This window comes from Carassius gibelio, chromosome B2 (assembly GCF_023724105.1).
Source record: "Carassius gibelio isolate Cgi1373 ecotype wild population from Czech Republic chromosome B2, carGib1.2-hapl.c, whole genome shotgun sequence".
Taxonomy (NCBI): domain Eukaryota; kingdom Metazoa; phylum Chordata; class Actinopteri; order Cypriniformes; family Cyprinidae; genus Carassius; species Carassius gibelio.
This window is the reverse complement of record NC_068397.1, coordinates 28,668,709-28,690,513: the sequence shown is the minus strand read 5'-3', so window position 1 is coordinate 28,690,513 and position 21,805 is coordinate 28,668,709. Positions and strand designations below refer to the sequence as shown.

The window sequence follows — 21,805 nt, the reverse complement described above, 5'->3', positions numbered from 1 at the left end:
TATACTGCAATATTGTTTTGTTGTAAATAAAACTCCCATAGTCCATAACAACTGTAGTTTTAAGTTATTTTAATATATAAATTCAGTTAAATCGTCAAACATTTGTATGACTTGAAATTGACTTGCTTGACCCAAGCTACGACTTTATTTGTCTTGACTTGACTTGATTCTCACTAAAATTGACTTGGACTTGCTTGAGACTTGAAGGTTAAGACTTGAGACTTACTTGTGACTTGCAAACGTGTGACTTACTCCCACCTCTGCTAAATGCTATAAATAAGTACTTTTTGAAAGATCCCGCCCCAGTGACAGCATTTATATTCATTTGAAAAGTTTTATATAAGGGGAAGAGGGAAGTCAAGACACTCAAGAACAGAACAACTCAAGATACAGGAAGAGAAACACAATGAACGCATATGTGAAGACAAACACATTCTACATTTCAATCTGGTTTTGGCTCATTTTAGGTGAGAGTACAGTACATGTATTGCTGTGTTCATTTCTAATAGATCCTGTTTAGCATTTTACAGTGACAGATTTATGCTCAGCTGTTCATGTTAAAAATGAGAAGTGACTTATTGTTGGACATAATGTTTTGTTTGTTTAGGTGTTGAAAGCTACAGCGGTGGGTTAAACCATGTATTAACTATTTATCCTGGAGGATCTGTCACCATCCCATGTTATTATGACAAGAAATACACACAGCAGAAGAAATCCTGGTTCTCACTGATTGATAAAACACACACATACACAAACACAACAGATCAGAATCTATCAGTAATTGATCATCCTGATCAGAGTCTCTTTACTGTGACTATGAGAAACCTGCAGAAAAAACACACTGGAGATTATTATTGTGTTGTGGAGACTGGAGAACAACCACCGATAAATATAACATACGAGCCTTATCTCCAGATTCAGTCTAGTAAGACATTTTGTAATTGTTTTAATCTCATTCTAATGTTCAGTTCTCTTAAACTCTCTCTTTTATTCCTTGTGTATTTTATAATCACAAATAGATGTGTGTGTGTGTGTGTGTGTGTGTGTGTTCAGCTCCTGGTGTATCTTTGATGAGCAGCAGTGTCTCTGGACATGAAGGTGGTGATATCAGTGTTCAGTGTCTCTACAGTTCTGGATTTCAGAATAAAACAAAACAGTGGTGCAGATATAAAGATCAGAGCTGTTACACAGTGGGGAGGACTGACACATCCCAGAATTCATCAGTGCAGATCAGAGATGATGATGGGAGAAGATCCTTCACTGTGCTGATGACTGGACTGAGACGGACTGATTCTGGCTGGTACTTCTGCTCTGTAGGAGATCTACAGGTTCCTGTTCTCATCACTGTAACGGAGGCAGAACCAGGTACAGTACTTATTTTTTCAATAAATCAAAAATGTTTTATGTGATATAAAATAAAACACAATTAAACTTACTTTGTTATTTTTTACTTTGTCCGCAGGCACTGTCAGTGACAAAGAGTTAGTATTTAATCTTTTCTCTGTAAATGACTTTCTTTTATAATCATCTTTGGGAAATTATTCTATATTTGTCTCTGGTTTATTTCATGACTAACAGTCATTTCCTTGTTGCTCTGCTGATATTCTTCCCTTTCTCCTCTTTTTTTTTTCTTTGCAGACATGAAACAAGGATTCTCAAGAAACATAATAATGAAACAAAAGACAAGGAGGAGACACAAAAGTACTACATCTGTATTGTTTAAATTAAAATAATTATAGTTTAACCTAATTCTAAAAACTTTAATCTGAAATATATAAACAGAAGGGCTTTTCACACTTCAATCAGTCAGTAAACCCTGGATAATCTGAATCGTGGGTTTTCTTGTTTCATCTTTCACACTGCTCAGTATTTACTTGTGATTAATTCTGTGTATTCACATGCGTCAAACTCCTGGAGGGCCACAGCCCTGCATGATATTTAGATATTTTTTATTCTTAAATGCTGAAATCACTTCTTATGCAGATATAATTTAGAACTGTGTCAAACATGCTTCCAAAACGTGATAAGAATAATTCTCCCATGCCTAAAAGCTAGGTTTAGTCTGTAATAACCTTTGATAACACAGCCTTTTCATTCTGATCAATCTAGAGATTGTTTAAGAGTCAAATGTGAGAAAAGAAAAGCATTTGTTGTTTTTGTCGAGCCTTTCTTCTTGTAGCTATTTTCACTGTTTACCAAGAAACGGATCGTTAACAAATGAGTCATAGCCTGTATTTATTATATCTGCTTCATTTGTCGGACTGATTTAAAATGGTAACTGATGAGATCATAAGAATGATCTATTAAAAGAACAGCTCATCTGTGGCATTTTAATTTTACACAGGCCTGTTTCATAAATAACCCTTCTTTGTGCTGTGTGTTTCATGTAAGAAATATAAATACAAAGTTATGACCAACAAACTGCTAAATTAATTTATTGGACTTATTTCAGACAATATTTATGACAATAATGCAACACTATTCGCATACTTTACACCACTCACATATTTCCAGGACATAGTTTCTTGATGTTACTGTTTTTTTTTTTTTTTTTTTTTTTTTTTTTTTTGTGTGTGTGTGTGTGTGTGTGTGTTTGATTGTATGAAATGCAGATCTGCTCTAAACCTGGAGATCCTGTGATATACACCACTATAAATTATGAAATTATGAAATATGTAAGTAGACCAGACATTAATAAACCTATTTCAGGGTGACCCTATAGTCTAACTCCGTTAGCTAGATTTGATTGTTGATGATTTAGCATGATCTTGGATCATTTGGTTCTTCGAAGCTCATCCTGGAGTTTCTGTCAGAGCAACAGGTCTGTAATCTTAAACCTGCTCGGGAGCATCTCATTTCATGTTAACAGGATTAGATTGCAGCTTTTAAAGCAGAATTGATACTTAAAATCTGTCCCAGCCACAGCTACTTCAATAAAAGAGGATCCTACAGATCCAGGGACAATTTAATAATAATTTAAATTAATTTAAAGATAATATAATAATATTTGTATAGTATTTAATATATAGAATTTACTCACTGAAAGATTTATTCGTCATTAAATAATTAATTCATAATTGTATTAGAGTCTTGCACACAGATAATGTAGAGTCATATTATAACATTAGGACTGTCAATATGGCTGAAAAACTAAATTCTAATTTTTTTACTTATATACTGTCAAAATTGGAATTATATTCGAATTTAAAATGCATAATTTCAGTTAGCGTGAAGAAAAGCCTTTGCTGAGGCCACAAGAGGGCGCATCGATCAAAATATTACTAAGGCACGTTTAATAAAAGCATTAGAATACAAGACTGTTAAGTGAATAATATTTCAAATAAAGTTTATAAACCAATTATAATTAATTTACTTAAACAACTAAAAACAAAACAGCATGTATACATGCATGGTTTAATACAGAGCGCAGAAAGCCAATCACACTAAACCAAACACTTTCCACCACAATGGTGACTTCATATGAATCAAGTATCAACATTTAAACCTCTGTTCATTCTCAATAAGAGCTTCTGTAGATGTCTGACAGAAATAAAGTCACAGAACCTTGTAAGGAGGATCTGTGAACGTCTATATCGGACGTACAGAAGACATAAAAAACATTTAAAAAAAAATAAAATACGTCATAAAAACATTCTGTCTCCTCATTGGATGTCATTTCAACGTCTGCAAAGACATAAAAAGATGTCCACTGTACGTAACTTTGCCCAGTGGATTAGGTTGATGTTAAAATATGCAATATAGTAATTTTCATGTAATAGTTCCTTTAAAAACAAACTAAAATGTTAAATACATGTGACTTCATGCCACAAGACTGCTAACGTATGAAGGTAGAATTAACGCTTGATTTATTTAACATGCATTATGTACCGTGTGTTGAGTTCAGTGTAAAATGCATTGAGTAAAGAAGTTAATATACAAGACTTGGTATGTTCTTGTGCTTTGAACACAAATTTTCAATAATAAAAAAAGTTGTTTGATCCATGTTATGGTCTTTTATTTATTAAGACTATTAGAATAATATAAAAAAATGAGTATGCTTATAGGTGTTGGCGCAGTGGATAAGACACATGCCTTTGGTGTGAGAGACCCAGGTTCAAATCCACTGTGAGACACCAATGTGTCCCTGAGTAAGACACTTAACCTCTAGTTGCTCCAGAGGCGTGTGACCTCTGACACATATATAGCAATTGTAAGTTGCTTTTACCCAAAGCGTCAGCTACAAGTAAATGTAGTAATAGGCCTTGTGTTTAGTAAACAAAAAAAAAAATGTGTTCTGATATTTTTTTTAGGTTAACATGACTATTTATGTTGTGACAACTTGTAATATTAAGTTATTTTAAGTTGGGTGGACTTTAGTCCCCATTTGTTAAGTTTACTCAAAAAAGCGCTTGCGATAAGTTGCCTTATTTTTTTAAGTTGACGCAACTTTTTTTTTTACAGTGCAGTATAGGGTTTACTGTATTTCCATAAATATTGTGACATTTTGTCAAAAGGTCAAAGTTTAAATATGCTGTTATTAGTTTTACTTCAGTGTGCAAAAAGTGTGCGGTCAAAAATAAGAACATCATTTTCAGTTAAATTTAAATGTTGAGTTAACTTAAATATATAAGTACACTTGAAATTAATACCAAGTTAAATGAAGATAATCGTTTAAGTACATTAAATAAGCACCAAGTTTGGTGAGCTGAGTGATTTAAGTACAGTCTACAAAATCGTCAAGTTAAATAAACTTATATATGGAAGTTTTGGGAGACTCCATTACTCAATTAAATTGAGGCAACAAGTTTACTCAGTCAATTTAGTTCAGTCAGTTATTAGGGTTTTCAGTGTTGGATGGGGAAAAAATCCCTGACCCTGCTGGGAGCCAGACCGAGCGAATATGAAGTGTACCTTAAAGCAGCCTCCTTCACACACACATTAAAATTCGAATGCAAGGTTTTTGCATTCGTATGTGGATTTTTAAATTTGACGAATACTCGAAAAAATATTTATATATTTTTTAACAGCCCTAACATTCATGTAGTTTTGTTCTCTTGGCTGTTTCCTTATAAAAGTCTAGAAATTCAGAAAAGTGTTATCAAATGTCATATCCAAGATGATATCATAACATTAATCGGGATCTGGCTAATTCGGTTCTTCAAACACAACTGCTGGACTGAGGATCTGAGATCTGAGATAACTTTAATTTAATTAATCACCAATAAGGGTACTAAAGCAATTATATATTTACCAACAAAGGAATGGTTTATGAACAAAGTTTAGATGCGCTCTTTCAAATAGAGTTTAATCTAAAGAAGAAACTTTATTTGTTGTGAAAAACTTAATTTTAGGTAGAAATGGCTGGTTAAGCTAACATGGGCCACAATTTTCATGTGTATATGTGTACAAAATCTAGTCTTTAAAAAATATACACACACAAACCAATGAAAAGATTTTGAACCATGAGATTTAAATTTTTTTGAATGTGCCACTTAAAATGATTTTTTTATTTGAATATATTTTAAAATGTAATTTTATTCCTGTAATCAAAGCTAAATTTTCAGCATCATTACTTTAGTCATATGATTCTTCATAAATCATTCTAATATTCAGGGCCCGGTTCCCCAAAATGTTCTTATCGCTAAGTAGTTCTTAACCTATTCCTTAACCTCTCTCTTAACGTTATGGCACGATTCCAGACATGTTCGTACGCTAAGTATATCTTCTGTAAGTCATACTTTCGTAAGGTGAATATGAATCGTCAGGGTTTGTTACACCCCTACAAACTATATATCGCTGGAAAGGTCTAAGGCTCCTGAATATATATTTGTCTGCTGTTTTGTGAGAACAGTTACACTATAATAGTAATTGAGTAATTTATGACAAGAGTGCGCTTCAAGAAAAGCTAAATCATAACAGCAGTTGTAACCTTTGTCACAAAAATTCGATACACACACTTTCAATAATTCAAACTTTTCTGAAGGTTTATAATAAAACATACATTCTAATTTTTGTCCAAAAATATGGATAAAATAATATTTACACATACATGTTATTTATCTGTATATTTATATTTCATATATACTGTCTTGAATGAGAATTACAAATTTGATTTTGTAATAAAATGTAATTTTTTGAGCTGTTTTTATAATAATTTACTAATTGCTGTGTTGGTAGAGATTTTTTTAGCCTGCCTTCACAAAGTTATGTTCAACAACAGCAAGACAAAACCGTCTCAGTACTCAAACAGAGCAGCTATATCTATCACTAGGGCTCCTTCGATTTCAGCATATCAGTTGACCTTTGACCTCTTTGAACACTGATGACAAGGTAAACTTTATCCAATAGAAAACGTGTTTATGGTTGATTGCAAACACGTGCCAATCACGCTCAGCGGTCTGTTTGGAAAACCTGGTGAATGTTTGTAAATCTTCAGAGTAGAACCAGAACAGACTACACTGACATTTTTCACCTCACATTCACAAGATGGATTCACGATGTTGAAGTGATGATGAACCAGATATGCTTCTGCATGAAGACATTTCTGATTCAGCCCTAGATCGGTGAGTTTATCCATATTTTTTTCTTTTATACAACCTTTACCAATTGAAGTGGTCTATGTACAAAAGTTTCATAATTATGTGATAATTATATATTTAGATGTGTGATGCATTGAATGATGCATTACATGTATTCGTTTTATATTAGTTTTGTACTATATTCAATTCATAATATATTGTAACACATACAATATTAGTTTTTTGCTATATTCAGATTGTATTACATTGTTGTACATTAGTTTTAAACTATAATTCATAGTTCAGTTCAATTCATACTATTTTGTTGCAATAGGTATTCAGTTGATGAAGACGAGGACATACCTCAACCATCAACCTCTTCTGCATCTGTATCATCTACTTCAGCTGCAATTTTCAGTGGATTCAGATGAAGAGAGAGGATGAGACAGAATTTCAAACAGCGAAGAGAGAGAAATAGGGAGCGAGAGAGGGAGAGGAAGAAGGCCAAGCAGAGGGAAAGACAGAGGAAGAAGGAGACAAAAAACAATCTGTTGTTTCTTCTGGCAACTCAGCACAATGTCACACGTCAGATGAACCAGACATTCCACCACCTGTGACAGTATTTCGACCAGCTAGTACTCTTTCAGCTGTATCTTTCACCCTCAGTAAGCCAAACGATTATTCAGAATTATGTGCAGAACAACATCAAGATGCTGCAAGGAAGCTATTGCAGGACGTGTCTGTAAAGAATCTATACTCCTACCTGTCAGTAGTAATCTACATGGGTCTGGTGAAAGTTCCTGCTCTGACAGATTACTGGAATGGGTCCATACAGCTACAAGCTGTACAGTATGTGGACAATTTCTACACCAGCCCATCACTGTTCAGAGACCTCCTCCAGAAGGGCATCTGGGCCTGTGGGACAACTCACAGCAACCGGGTGACAACATACTGCCCAGAAATGCTCCACATGGGAGTATGAGGTGGATACACAGTGACAAGCTACTGTTTGTTAAAATGGAGAGCACAGTACAGAGGAGATGAGGACGAGAGAAGTGGAGAATGGAAAGAGCTGACTGTTCCTAAACCTGCTGCAGTGGCTGACTATAACAAGTGAGCTGAAGTTACTCAGTGATGTTGTATAAAAAAACTTGTAGATGTGTTCACTTTTTATTTACTTATGTTTGACTTTAATTTTGTCCAATTATTTTCCACACAGGAACATGGGAGCAGTTGATCTCTCTGATGCCCTCATCGGCTATTACACTGTTCTCCGAAAGACCAAGAAGTGGTACCGAGGCCTATTCTACCACTTCATTGATATCGCTGTGGTGAATACGTTCATCATTCATCAGCAGATGGCTCTAGCATGGAACTAAAAACACAAAGAGAGTTTCATGAAGTCCTGGTTCTGGAGCTTGATGACTGGAATGACCTGCTCCTTCTACTGCAGCTCAAATTACAGCAGGACCCTCGGGCAATGCATGCCACAGGCCCAAATACATCACCGAAATCAGTGATGATTCAAGGAGGAGATCCTGAATGTGCCACCAAAAAACACTCGTAATCTGCCAGAGACTGTGTCAGCTCCTGGCATGATGAGCACAATATGTAATTTAGGACTGAGGGGTTGTGAAAAGTTTGTAAATAGTTGAAAAGTTGTAATTAGTTGGAGATTGAATTTTCTAATATTTTTATTTATTTTTTTCTTAGGGTTAGGTTAAAAAGAACATCGAAAATAAGCATTGGTGACTCCTAGTGGCCTTTTGTGTTATAGCAGCCAAAAGTCCAACAGAAACCAAATTTTTTTAGATATCAAGATGAAATTTATAACAGAACTTTGTTAGACTTATATTTCTTTTTTAGCGGTTTTAGGCTAAAAATGTGTTGTTTTTTTTTTTTTTTTTTTACATTTATTAGAATAAATCAAATATTTTAGTAAATTTTTATAACAATAAAATAAAAACTTCAAAAATGCTTAGACAAATATATATTTTAGTGTCTTCTTTCAAAGGAGACCATCCTTAAGTTTATATTCCAAAGTGTTCATGAATTACAGCTATTTAAGGTTGTATAGTGCATTTCACATGTATCCCTAAAGAGGGGGGTGACAGTTAAGGGGTTAAGACCTGGAACAGTCTTGTGCACACACGCAAGTGTGTGTATTTTTACAGGGTAAAATTCTTAAAAGTGCCCCATTAATAAAAACCGAAACACAGTCGCACATCAAAGTCTTAATAACTCAGTAATTCAATTTAACACTTGTATGATATTGTAAAAACCCCTGGAGAGTCTCATCTGTCATTTGTTTTAACTATAATGAATACATTTTGACCTTCCAGCAACCCTGGAAGTCTTTTTAAAGTCTTGATGAATTGTGACCAAACAAACTGTCACTGTGCAGGACACGTCAGTAATTTAATTATTAAAATTGAAAATAACATCTAAGAAATTTATTACACATCAATAAATAATTTCAAGTCTTTGTGCTATAAGACACATTTTGCAAAAATTTTATGTGGGTTCCCACACATCCAAAATGTACATGTGACATAGAATCATTAGTTTCTCATAATTATCTGTTGATAATTAATGAGCACATTTGTATTTTCTCCACATCGACCTTAAGGATCAGATAAAAGTGTTGATAATAAAATGTATATTCTGTATTTGCTTTATACTTATTATTGCTTCATACATCTGTTTGCTAAATGACTAGGCTAAAGTCTGTATTTTTTTTTTTCTTTTAATGTCAGTCTTTTCATCCAAATGGGGAATTTATTTTTAATTCTTAAAAAGTTTTGAGTTTTTTCCCCCCTTCCTCTGTCATGGTCATTAGATCATATTCTGCAGAGATGTCCATTTTCATTATAATGCAGTGTAACTGTTTTATTAAAACAATCAACACTACATTCTATAAATAATTACTTCTTGAAAGATCCCGCCCCAGTGACAGCATTCAACCGTTTGAAAAGTTTAATATAAGGGGAAGAGGGAAGTCAAGACACTCAAGAACAGAACAACTCAAGATACAGGAAGAGAAACACAATGAACGCATATGTGAAGAAAAACACATTCTACATTTCAATCTGGTTTTGGCTCATTTTAGGTGAGAGTACAGTACATGTATTGCTGTGTTCATTTCTAATAGATCCTGTTTAGTATTTTACAGTGACAGATTTATGCTCAGCAGTTAGACATAATGTTTTGTTTGTTAAGGTGTTGAAAGCTACAGCGGTTGGTCAAACCATGTATTAACTGTTTATCCTGGAGGATCTGTCACCATCCCATGTTATTATGACAAGAAATACACACAGCAGAAGAAATCCTGGTTCTCACTGATTGATAAAACACACACATACACAAACACAACAGAGCAGAATCTATCAGTAATTGATCATCCTGATCAGAGTCTCTTTACTGTGACTATGAGAAACCTGCAGAACAAACACAATGGACATTATTATTGTGTTGTGGAGACTGGAGAACAACCACCGAAAAAAACAATATATGAGCCTTATCTCAAGATTCAGTCTAGTAAGACATTTTGTAATTGTTTAAATCTATTTTAAAATTGCAATTCTTCATTTCAAACTCTTTCATTTATTTCTCATGTATTTTATAATCTCAAATGATGGTGTGTGTGTGTGTGTGTGTGTGTGTGTGTGTGTTCAGCTCCTGATGTATCTTTGATGAGCAGCAGTGTCTCTGGACATGAAGGTGGTGATATCAGTGTTCAGTTTCTCTACAGTTCTGGATATCAGAATAAAGTCAAACAGTGGTGCAGATATAAAGATCAGAGATGTTACACAGTGGGGAGCGCTGACACATCCCAGAATCCATCAGTGCAGATCAGTGATGATGATGGGGGAAGATCCTTCACTGTGCTGATGACTGGACTGAGACGGACTGATTCTGGCTGGTACTACTGCTCTGTAGGAGATCTGCAGGTTCCTGTTCAACTCCTTGTTCAGAGAGACAATGAAAATAAAAGTATGTGAAAGTCCAGTCTTACTTCAAAAATCAGTCAATTTACATAAGACTTAATCATGTTTATTTAAATTTGAAGTGCACTTTTTATATTTATAATAGGTAGTTTTATTTATTTGTTGTTGTTGTTGTTGTTGTTTTGTAAATCATCTTTTGTATTCTGGCTGGTATTTCTGCTCTGTAGGAGATGCAATGAATCCTGTTCTCATCACTGTTCAGAGAGACAGTGAAAATAAAAGTATGTGTAAGCAGCCATACATTGAAAAATCAGTCCATTAACATGAGAATTATCATGTTTATTTAAATTTTAAGTGTGCTCTTTATATTTATAATAGTTCTTATTTTTTTATAAATCATCTTTTGCATTCAGGCTGGTATTTCTGCTCTGTAGGTGAGGCACTGAATCCTGTTCACATCACTGTAACGGAGGCAGAACCAGGTACACATTTTTTCAATAAATCATAAATGTTTTAATACTACAAATGAAATAAAACACTTTTTTTTTTTTTTTACTTTGTCCGCAGGCATTGTCAGTAACAAAGAGTAAGTATTTAATAATTTCTCTGTAAATGGCTTTCCTGTATTATCATCTTTGGGGAATTCTTCTATATTTGTCTTTGGTTTATTTCATGACTAACAGTCATTTCCTTGTTGCTCTGCTGATATTCTTCCCTTTCTCCTCTTTTGTGTCTTTGCAGAAATCAAACAGGGATTCTCAAGAAACATAATAATGAAACAAAAGACAAGGAGAAGGCACAAAAGTACTACATATGTATTGTTTAAAATAAAATAATTACGGATTAACCTCATTCAATCTAAAACCTTTAGGCTGAAATATATAAATAGAAGGGCTTTTCACACTTAAAGTATTCAATCATGAGTCAATCATTATCTTGTTTCACCTTCCACACTGCTCATAATTTACTCATGATTAATTCTAGGTATTCATAAACTGACATTCTACAGGTACACTGTTACAGTAATCACTGTGTCAAACTCCAGCCCCGCACAGTTTAGATTAAACCCTAATTAAACTCACCTGATCCAGCTAATCACGTAATGTAGGCTTATTTAAAAACTACATGATGTGTGTTGGAGCACATGTTTTCTGTCACCATTTGATTTTTTTTGTCTTCTTAAGTGCAGAAGTGCTTAGTCAATTCTATTTTGAAAGTGAAAGTGAAAGTCGTGACATTTGCCAAGTATGGTAACCCATACTAGGAATTGGTGCTCTGCATTTAACCCATCCAAGTGCTCACACACAGCAGTGAGAAGTGAACACAATGTGAACACACACCCGGAGCAGTTTTATAACTTCAGGTAAAAAAAAAAAAAAAAAAAAAAAAACACTGTGCCAAACATGCTTCCAAATGTGATACTATTAATTCTCCTGTGGCTCAAAGCTAGGTTTAGCCTAACATGATAACCCATTGTTAACACAGTGTGAAAAGCCCTAGAGTTTATATGAATAAATATTTTCTTATTACATTTATTTTTTTGAGGTCTTTGGATATAAAAGTTTACATTTGTTTCTTTATTTCCACAGTAATGGACTCCTGATTGTGTGGCTTCTTCCAGCTTTAGCAGCACTTCTGCTGTTCTTGATTCTGGTCGGTGTTTTCACCTGGAGATGGAGACGGAGACCCAGTCAGTTTGAGCTGCACTACACTTTTATTTTATTCCCTGCTATTCTGACAGCACAGATTCAATCTATATGCAGTTAATGACAGATATTATTGTTTCCTCTTTTTAAAATGAAGAACAAGATAAACCTCACATCAGAGGGAGAAACAGCAGCAGAACCACTGACATGGTGAGTCCTTTATAAGAAGCAAGTTATGAAAATATTGGGATGATAATATAGGGTTCAACATCACTAAAGGAGCACCGGGGTGAAACACACATTTGACTTTAATTATAAATGCACTTTTTCTTAAGGTGTGTCTTTAACCCGTTATGTGCTCTATCATTTCATTTTTTAGTATAAAATACTCTGTCTGCTTTGATAACACAGCCTTTTCATTCTGATCAATCTAGAGATTGTTTAAGAGTCAAATGTGAGAAAAGAAAAGCATCTGTTGTTTTTTGTCTTGCGTTCCTTATGTAGCTATTTTCATTGTTGACCAAGGTATTGGAAGTAAAGAAAATGAGACATAGCCTGTATTTATTATATCTGCTTCTTTTGTCGGACTGATTTAAAATGGTAACTGATGAGATCATAAGAATGATCTATTAAAAAAAAAAAAAAAACAGCTCACCATAGGCATTTTAATTTTACACTTCCCTGTTTCATAAATAACCCTTAATGTGTGCTGTGTGTGTCATGTCAGAAATATAAATACAAAGTTATGACCAACAAACTTGCTAGTTTAAATTATTGGACTTATTTCAGACAATATTTCTGACAAGAATGCAACACTATTCGCATACTTTACGCCACTCACATATTTCTAAGACATGGTTTCTTGATATGACTGTTTTTGTGAGATTTGTATGAAATGCAGATCTTCTCTAAACCTGAAGATCCTGTGATATACACCACTATAAATGATGAAATCCCACATGTAAGTAGACCAGACATTAATATACCTATTTAAGGCTGACACTGTGTCCTGGGGTCTGTTCTTCATATCTCTATTCTTCATATGTTTTCAAAAAATACCTGGGCCCATATTCATAAAGAATCTTAAGGCAAAAAGTAGCTATAGTGACAAAATTCTAAGAAAATTCTTAGAAATGTGGGCGTTTACTCTTAAAATTAAAGAAAAAATCCTAGTAAAGAAAAAAGTAATTCAGAAAGCATCTTAACCCTTAAAAGAGGTCTTAAGATCAAACTTGTTTGGAGCACAGACGAGGACTAACACTAAGGACTGGGAAAATGCAACAATGCAATAGTGATGATTTGGGTCTGTCACAACCTTCTGTAAGCAGAGTGATCACACAAACAATTACAGCACCTTCAGAACATCTTATTGTGTCGCAGTTCATTTAGTTTTCACTGGACATTCCCACCTTGCAGGCTCAAAAAACTGCATTTATGAATATAGCAGGCTTATAGGTGCGCACAAGCAGGGGGAATGAACCGTTGATAGTTTGTGCTATACGCTCCCATATCTGCTTCTTGTCCCTTGCTGTGACACTCGGCCCAAATTTTCCTTTAAGAATGGCCTTGTGTTCAACCATTAACTGGGCTAACAGTAAACACTGTTCCTCTGTCCAGTTTGACTTTCTCGCCCTTCTTGGTTTTGATTCCATGTTTGATACATTAAAACCAACATTCAAACCTCAGACAATGAAAATAGCTACAAGAAAGAAAGGCTGGTCAAAAACAAAGGAGTATGTATAATGTTAGTTGGTTAACTTAATTTATTAAATAGATACAGTCAAACCTAAATGTATTCAGACACCTTTAACATTTCACATTATTACAGTTTATTCTCTATAATTTAGAAGATGGCAATAAAATATGACAAACAGAGTTAAACTGTGTCAGAACAAATTCATCTTGATAACATTGATAGAAAGGTATGTAATGGATTACAATCAACCAGAAAATATTCAGACAGCTGTTAGTATGTTTTTACACAACTATCAATCCTTATCAATACAGGCAACCGTTAGCCTTAATGACTGTCTGTAGTCTCCTGGACATGCTGTCAGGTTCATGCAAACCTGAACTTCATTTTTTTTTTCCCAGACAGGTCTGAATAATTTTTGGTCCCAAATTTGTATCAGTTTTACTGGTAGTCCATTGTATAAAGAATTTTGGGTTATAATTTGTCACAGTTTAATTTGCTATCCTGTCTTACATAAGTGAACTATAGTGTCGTGCACCCACTGGTAAAAAATAAAAACAAATTATATCTGGTCTCTTTGTTTTGACTATACAGTATATCCTTCGATTATTTTCACACTTAATTATGCCCATTAAATTGTGTTTTACAAGTTTTTGTTACTCACTTTGTTTTGCTGTAATAATGAAGGGAACGACCACTCATAAATCTTCTGTGATATTTACACAAATAGAAGTCACGTTTTTCTTTTTATCTGAAATGTGCTGCGATTTATATTCAATAGCCACTCATATAATGCAGAAACAGTCAAGCAAGCAAACCACGTGCAGCGCGTGCATGTATCTACTGTTGCAGAAGGAGAGGGTCTGTAGTAACCTACTGCCGACCACATTAAACACAGGCTGCTAGATTCACTTTCGCCAGAAAGTCATGTATGCCTAAGGTTGATGTTTAATAATAAATAATGTTTATAGTGATTGCTCCTATATGGTCTTTTTTTACGATTTATCAGCTCTCGCACTTCAGCTATACAGGAGTTAATACGGAATGTTTAACATTATATATCTTAAGTAGACAACCTTTATCTCTAATAACTTCTTTCTGCTGTCTGTTGTTCTGTTGTCTGTGTTTCTTTGTCTGAATACAGCACTTATCACATGCTGTGTGGTATCGGGGCATTTTAGTACATCTACAGGAGCTCAGTATCAGCATCGGTGCATCCCTAGATTTACATTTACATTTAGCAGATGCATTTATCTAAAGTGACTTACAAATGAGGACAATAGATGCAATCAAAACTAACAAAAGAGCAACAATATGTAATTGCAAATGACAAGTCTTGGTTAGCTGAATGAATGAGCTTATTGTAATGGGCGATACAGAACATTCTAATTTTATTTTCATTATATTTACATTATTATTTTTAATTATTGTCCATGGATCAGTCAGTAGGGTACTCTTTTAATAAAGTATTGGTGGCAGCCACTTCTATTATTTCATGTAAATGGGATTAGATCTCATATTTTTAAGTATTTAAAAGATGCGATCTAATCATGTCTACAAGAAATAAGATGCTCCTGAGCAGGTTTAAGTTTATACAGACCTGTTGCTCTGACAGAAATCCAAGATTACGCCAATTCATCCACAATCAATTCACAATCAAAAAGTATGAAAAAAACAGAAAAACAAAAACAAAGCCAAAACCCAAAAATTTTAGGCAATTTAGAAATCCCAGCCAGGACAAGTCTGGAAGAAAGAAGACACGCATGGTCACACTACATAATTTTTTTACATCTCGATCCCTTTCTCCACAGGATCCCAACAAGGACATAACCTACAGCACTATTGTTCATGATCCTGGGAGTGAAGCGATGAAGTCTCCATCAGGTGAAGCAATAAACAGCATAATATACAGCACTGTGGCTCCACACTGACAGCAGCAGAGAGAACAACAAAAGAACAGACCAAGAGAAACACAATCAGACTGTCATCACACACCTTTCTATTATCTTACAGTTTTTTTCAGTCGCTAACAAGCATTTGTCCAAGCAGTTGTCACATTTTCAAAACTCTAAACACAATTAGCACAGCATCTGTCTATTGTGGCCATACCATTCACAAATTTCATGTCGTTTTCACACAATATGGATTCATTGAACACATTTCCACAATGCTTACATTTTCTGAACAGACAAGCTATACCTCCCAACAAAATTATGGATCGTTTTGGTAATATTTACAAATGTTAACACACAACATCCCACAATAGCAAAAACAATGTTCCAAACCTTAGATACAGTATAAAAACCTCTGCTTCTGCAATGATATCAGTTCAAAAACAATTTATCTTAGCTGATTTATGTTGTGTAAATTGGGCCAACCACAACTGATTCCAATCTGGCTTAGACTCAATGGCAGGGGTTATTTTTTTCTATTACATTGACACTTATACAATAAAAGGAGGACTTTGAAGAGTGATATTTTTGGAAACAGAAAAGACAAACACTGTAATGTATGGATGAGGAAGAGTAAGAGCAAGGGGCCCAGGGAGAAGAGCAGGAGCAGTGAGAGGAGCAGGAGCAGTGAGAGGAGCAGTGAGAGGAGCAGTGAGAGGAGCAGGAGCAGTGAGAGGAGCAGGAGCAGTGAGAGGAGCAGGAGCAGTGAGAGGAGCAGGAGCAGTGAGAGGTGCAAGAGCAGTGAGAGGAGCAGGAGAAGTGAGAGGAGCAGGAGAAGTGAGAGGAGCAGGAGCAGTGAGAGGAGCAGGAGTAGTGAGAGGAGCAGGAGAAGTGAGAGGAGCAGGAGCAGTGAGAGGAGCAGGAGCAGTGAGAGGAGCAGGAGAAGTGAGAGGAGCAGGAGAAGTGAGAGGAGCAGGAGCAGTGAGAGGAGCAGGAGCAGTGAGAGGAGCAGGAGAAGTGAGAGGAGCAGGAGCAGTGAGAGGAGCAGGAGCAGTGAGAGGAGCAGGAGCAGTGAGAGGAGCAGGAGAAGTGAGAGGAGCAGGAGAAGTGAGAGGAGCAGGAGCAGTGAGAGGAGAAGTGAGAGGAGCAGTGAGAGGAGCAGGAGCAGTGAGAGGAGCAGGAGCAGTGAGAGGAGCAGGAGCAGTGAGAGGAGCAGGAGCAGTGAGAGGTGCAAGAGCAGTGAGAGGAGCAGGAGAAGTGAGAGGAGCAGGAGCAGTGAGAGGAGCAGGAGTAGTGAGAGGAGCAGGAGAAGTGAGAGGAGCAGGAGCAGTGAGAGGAGCAGGAGCAGTGAGAGGAGCAGGAGAAGTGAGAGGAGCAGGAGAAGTGAGAGGAGCAGGAGCAGTGAGAGGAGCAGGAGCAGTGAGAGGAGCAGGAGAAGTGAGAGGAGCAGGAGCAGTGAGAGGAGCAGGAGCAGTGAGAGGAGCAGGAGTAGTGAGAGGAGCAGGAGAAGTGAGAGGAGCAGGAGCAGTGAGAGGAGCAGGAGCAGTGAGAGGAGCAGGAGAAGTGAGAGGAGCAGGAGCAGTGAGAGGAGCAGGAGCAGTGAGAGGAGCAGGAGAAGTGAGAGGAGCAGGAGAAGTGAGAGGAGCAGGAGCAGTGAGAGGAGCAGGAGTAGTGAGAGGAGCAGGAGAAGTGAGAGGAGCAGGAGCAGTGAGAGGAGCAGGAGCAGTGAGAGGAGCAGGAGAAGTGAGAGGAGCAGGAGAAGTGAGAGGAGCAGGAGCAGTGAGAGGAGCAGGAGCAGTGAGAGGAGCAGGAGCAGTGAGAGGAGCAGGAGAAGTGAGAGGAGCAGGAGCAGTGAGAGGAGCAGGAGCAGTGAGAGGAGCAGGAGAAGTGAGAGGAGCAGGAGAAGTGAGAGGAGCAGGAGCAGTGAGAGGAGCAGGAGCAGTGAGAGGAGCAGGAGCAGTGAGAGGAGCAGGAGAAGTGAGAGGAGCAGGAGCAGTGAGAGGAGCAGGAGCAGTGAGAGGAGCAGGAGAAGTGAGAGGAGCAGGAGAAGTGAGAGGAGCAGGAGCAGTGAGAGGAGCAGGAGCAGTGAGAGGAGCAGTGAGAGGAGCAGGAGAAGTGAGAGGAGCAGGAGAAGTGAGAGGAGCAGGAGAAGTGAGAGGAGCAGGAGCAGTGAGAGGAGCAGGAGCAGTGAGAGGAGAAGTGAGAGGAGCAGGAGCAGTGAGAGGAGCAGTGAGAGATTGTTTTTATTTTATCCCCCCCCCCCCCCTTTTTTTTATTCTGGCCTTTTTGCTGTTGTTGTTTTTTGTTCAGAATGCTCTTATGTGTTTCATGGATATTTTGTTCACTGTAAGCAATACTGTCAAACCTTTTCTGTTGTATCATACCGTGTTTCTACTGTACCTCCTGCAGTAAACAGTAAAGGAAAAAAATAGCTTTTTACTGGAATGCTTGAATGTGAACATTACTGTACATTTGGACATGCAGTTCCTAACCAAGAAATTTAGTGTAAAACAGTGAATTGCATGTTCTGCATGCAAATACCTGTAAAACTGAGACTGAAAAGTCTATGCAGTTTTAGTAATGTCAACAATAGCCAGTATTTTGAAACCTGGTGTACTTTGATTGACTGCATGTACCTTTTGAGGTGAAAACAAGTGTTATTCTTTGACAGAATAATTAAATTTTGAGTCAGATTTCCAGTGTTTTGGTAAAGTTGGTGTGTGCAGAGAAAGATGTGTTCTATTTTGAAATTAAGATTTAGTATATATTTAACAAAATGTGTTTTTGAGAAGAAAATTATCCATTTGGCCAATTGTGTTTTGTATGTGTGAGTCTGTGTTAAGAGTTTAGAAAAAGTATCTGAAGTATGGTTAAGCGCTTGTTAGCGATTGAAAAAAACTGTAAGCTTCTTTTAATTAATTTGATCATGTGATGTGAACCTAATATTTTATTTTAAAATACCTAATTATATTTCTGAAAGGACCTATATGAATAGATGTGAGAATCAAGACTATTGAAATTTAAAAATATAATGGGCTAGGTGCACAAGATGGCGCCGGTGAGCTTCAGCGACGCGAGTGTGTGCCATAGACAGTAAAAGAAATGGACACAGCGACCCCATTGGAACTCAATTGAGACAATTGAAGCCCATTTTTAGCGTTTTTTAGCACTTCCGTTTCTGACGCGCAGACTCAAACGAAGCTTGACGACGTCAGCAACCTGTCTGACAGATGTAAATCTTCTAGTAGCTGTGCGTGCAAACTGCCATCGTTAATCTTGCAGAGACGGCGAGCTTGAGCGGGGAGTTCTTTGTCGTGAGTGAGCAGGAGTAAGTATTCTGATTAATTATTTTGTATAATATTTTAAAATGTAACGCCAGTACGCCATATTAAGTTAATTGCCTGCGAGCTTCTCCTCCTGTCTGTACGGTTATGCGACAGAGAGTCGAGTGGTTATGATGCAATCGTTAGCCTATTTTTACAAAAACAGTTTCTACGGGACCATAATGTAACATAGAAGGTAATGGAGCCCTTTATACATTGTCGTGTATCTTTAGAAATAAATAATGGACAAACGGAGTCTTTAAACGCCTCAGATTTAAAGTTATTTGCTGTCAAAGTGACGCCAAAATGAATGGGAGTCAATGGGAATGCTAACGCAAGTGAAGTTCTGCTACAAGATGGCAGCCCACACCCGACTTCAACTTCCGGTCGACATCCTTGCCGCCTGGTGTGTGCATACTTATTTCCGGTCCTGCGATGCTTGCATTTCCTAAAAGGGAAACTTACATACGAAACCTGGCTAGAAATTTTACAGCGAATAGTGGTATATCAAAGACACGAGGAAACATCCTCCCTACATTTTTGCGTACCTCTGTGTGGAAATTAATCAAGATAACGCGGAGATTGCTTTATTCTTCTGTTGATTATGCGGATCAGCGTCAGCGTCATGTTAATCAGTCCATAGGGATTTCTTCTTTCAAACACAAACCACTCAAATATGCAATACTTTACATTTTCGGAGAGCTGATTTTGTTCTGACTGTTAAACATATGATCATAAATATTTGGATTTCTCCGGTTCTCTGCACTGGCGTTTAGCACAACCGGAAATATCTACGCATACACTCGCAAGACCGGAAATCCAAGATGGCGGAGATATGCAACTAGCCCATTGTATATGAATGCACAGTTCACAACTAGCCTACTCTGTCAAAAAGTGATCAAATGGGATTGTTTCTTAGCAGTATGTAATTATACACATTTTTAGTTTACTTGTACAGTGTTACTTCCCTTTTCTTCAATTTTTTTAAACACAAGCATATAAAATGAAATAAAGTATTGCAGTTGGACTCATTTCCCTTGATGGACAGTCATTGATCTGATCTCACGGTCTGATGTGGTGAACAAGTGGAGCAGAAGTCAGTGTCTTGAATTGAATGTCCAAGTGTTGCTTCTGTTCTTGTGTGTTTTTATGGAAGTGGTTCAACTGTGAAGATTCTTTTATTATCAGCTCAGAAGTTTCTCACAATCTTTACAGGAAACTGTGCAGCCACAGCACTTTCAAAATAATTGTGTATGTATGTTTTTATGCACTTGAATAAATATAAGAGAACATTTTTGAGAAAATTTGAGACTGTTTTTTTTATTGGATATACTCAGATATAATGTTTTGATATTTTACTGCTGTTAATTAATTGTTTTATGAAATCCTTTCATATTTGAAAAAAACATGGACACTTCAAATTGTCTAATCATCAGTTATTTTATTAATCACCCCCATGAACCCCTTACCTGGGTTGGAAAAATGATTGAATACAACAAAAATTTTAACTTTAACAGTTACATATAACAGTTTGTGTGTGTTGATCATTTTCATGCTTCTGGAATGTAACATTTTGTTCAGTGTTTGTGGTTTCACTCTTCTGAAAGATAAAGGGCTAAAACCATTTAGTGTGAGGTTGCTGACTGCAAACTGGCTACTATGCTCATGTTTTTGTGGTTTAAGGTGATAATTCTGCCCTTCCTGTGAAAGAGGAAACACAGAAACTTCAAGAAGTGACCAGTTCCTCACGCAGCTATGCACATGCAGTCTGCTATAGTTTCATGTCATTGTCTTAAAGTTGTTTTTACCTGTACATAAATGTTGTTTTTTGGCATAAATAAGACAGAAATATAGTTTTATTGTTTACTGTACTTTGTCATTCTTCTAGTTTCTGAGGACTATCAATAGTCTCAAAAATAAAGTGGATAATCTTAATTCTGCTCTCAAGAATTATTTGGATGTTTCATGTTCTGTGAACCTCCTGAAAAGTTGACGAATACAGTTAAAGATGCTCTGAATCCAGTAAAAAGTCGTTAATGTTTGTATAGTTTAATAATGGAAAACATACACCCTAAAAAAGAAAAGTTATTTTAGTATAAAATGTGATTTTTATCTATAGTCGGTTGTTCATTAGACTGAATAAGTCCCATAAATTATGTTGCACCTGAACAAACTTCATGCCAGGCATAGAGTTAACAAAGCTTTGGCAGTTTAACACTTTATTAAATTGTGATGGCAAATATGCTTTCCAACAAATGAATATATATATATATATATATATATATATATATATATATATATATATATATATATATATATATATCTCACACACGTGTCCTGCAACAGAGCAATAATCCTGGTGGTCGGTTTCCACATTTTCACATTTTTATTGCTTTAATTTTTCAAAAACTTTAAGCAGCCTGGCTGATGTTGTCACCAATCCGGTCTACGAACTTTCGTTCACTCACCACCAGAGGTCAGCCACTGATATGGAATCTTTACACGGGCCCTGTGTACTACTCAAATACACCTTCAAAATGATGAAGGAGCATCCTCCTCAGCGGCTTGATGAGACACCTGTTGGGGCCGCTGATGCTGAGATTAAAGGAGGGAGAAAGGAGCCAGAGAAAGATGAAGAAGAGTTTCTGGAAGAGGCCTGCTCTCTGTTTGTGTGTGCAAAATACAACCTGCAGCTCAGGCTGAGAAGAACCAGAGTGAGACGGGATACTGTTGCAGATTTACTGATGGTACATCACACACAGTATTGACTGATGGTTGGATGTTTT

At 36.5% G+C, this 21,805-nt stretch overlaps 1 protein-coding gene across 2 annotated transcripts; it reads left to right on the top strand.

Moving 5' to 3' along the window:
* The first annotated feature begins 357 nt into the window (after positions 1–357).
* On the top strand, positions 358–15,818 carry LOC127951193 (CMRF35-like molecule 1). Of its 2 annotated transcripts, none has more exons than XM_052548952.1 (10): positions 358–467; positions 9,738–10,055; positions 10,194–10,511; positions 10,693–10,746; positions 10,879–10,947; positions 11,033–11,051; positions 11,207–11,269; positions 12,055–12,155; positions 12,269–12,321; positions 15,616–15,818. In XM_052548952.1, exons 1-10 carry the CDS (start codon positions 407–409, stop codon positions 15,733–15,735), a joined length of 1,176 nt encoding a protein of 391 aa, XP_052404912.1. In that variant the 5' UTR covers positions 358–406; the 3' UTR covers positions 15,736–15,818. The 2 variants fall into 2 exon arrangements, with proteins under 2 accessions (XP_052404912.1, XP_052404913.1); XM_052548953.1 differs by lacking the exon at positions 358–467 and adding an exon at positions 9,518–9,627.
* Positions 15,819–21,805: the final 5,987 nt, after the last annotated feature.

Coding starts and splice junctions, on each gene's coding strand:
- LOC127951193 (XM_052548952.1), top strand. CDS start 407: ATGAACGCATATGTGAAGACAAACACATTCTACATTTCAATCTGGTTT. Junction 10,056..10,193: donor TTATCTCAAGATTCAGTCTA/GTAAGACATTTT, acceptor GTGTGTGTTCAG/CTCCTGATGTATCTTTGATG. Junction 11,270..12,054: donor GACAAGGAGAAGGCACAAAA/GTACTACATATG, acceptor TTATTTCCACAG/TAATGGACTCCTGATTGTGT.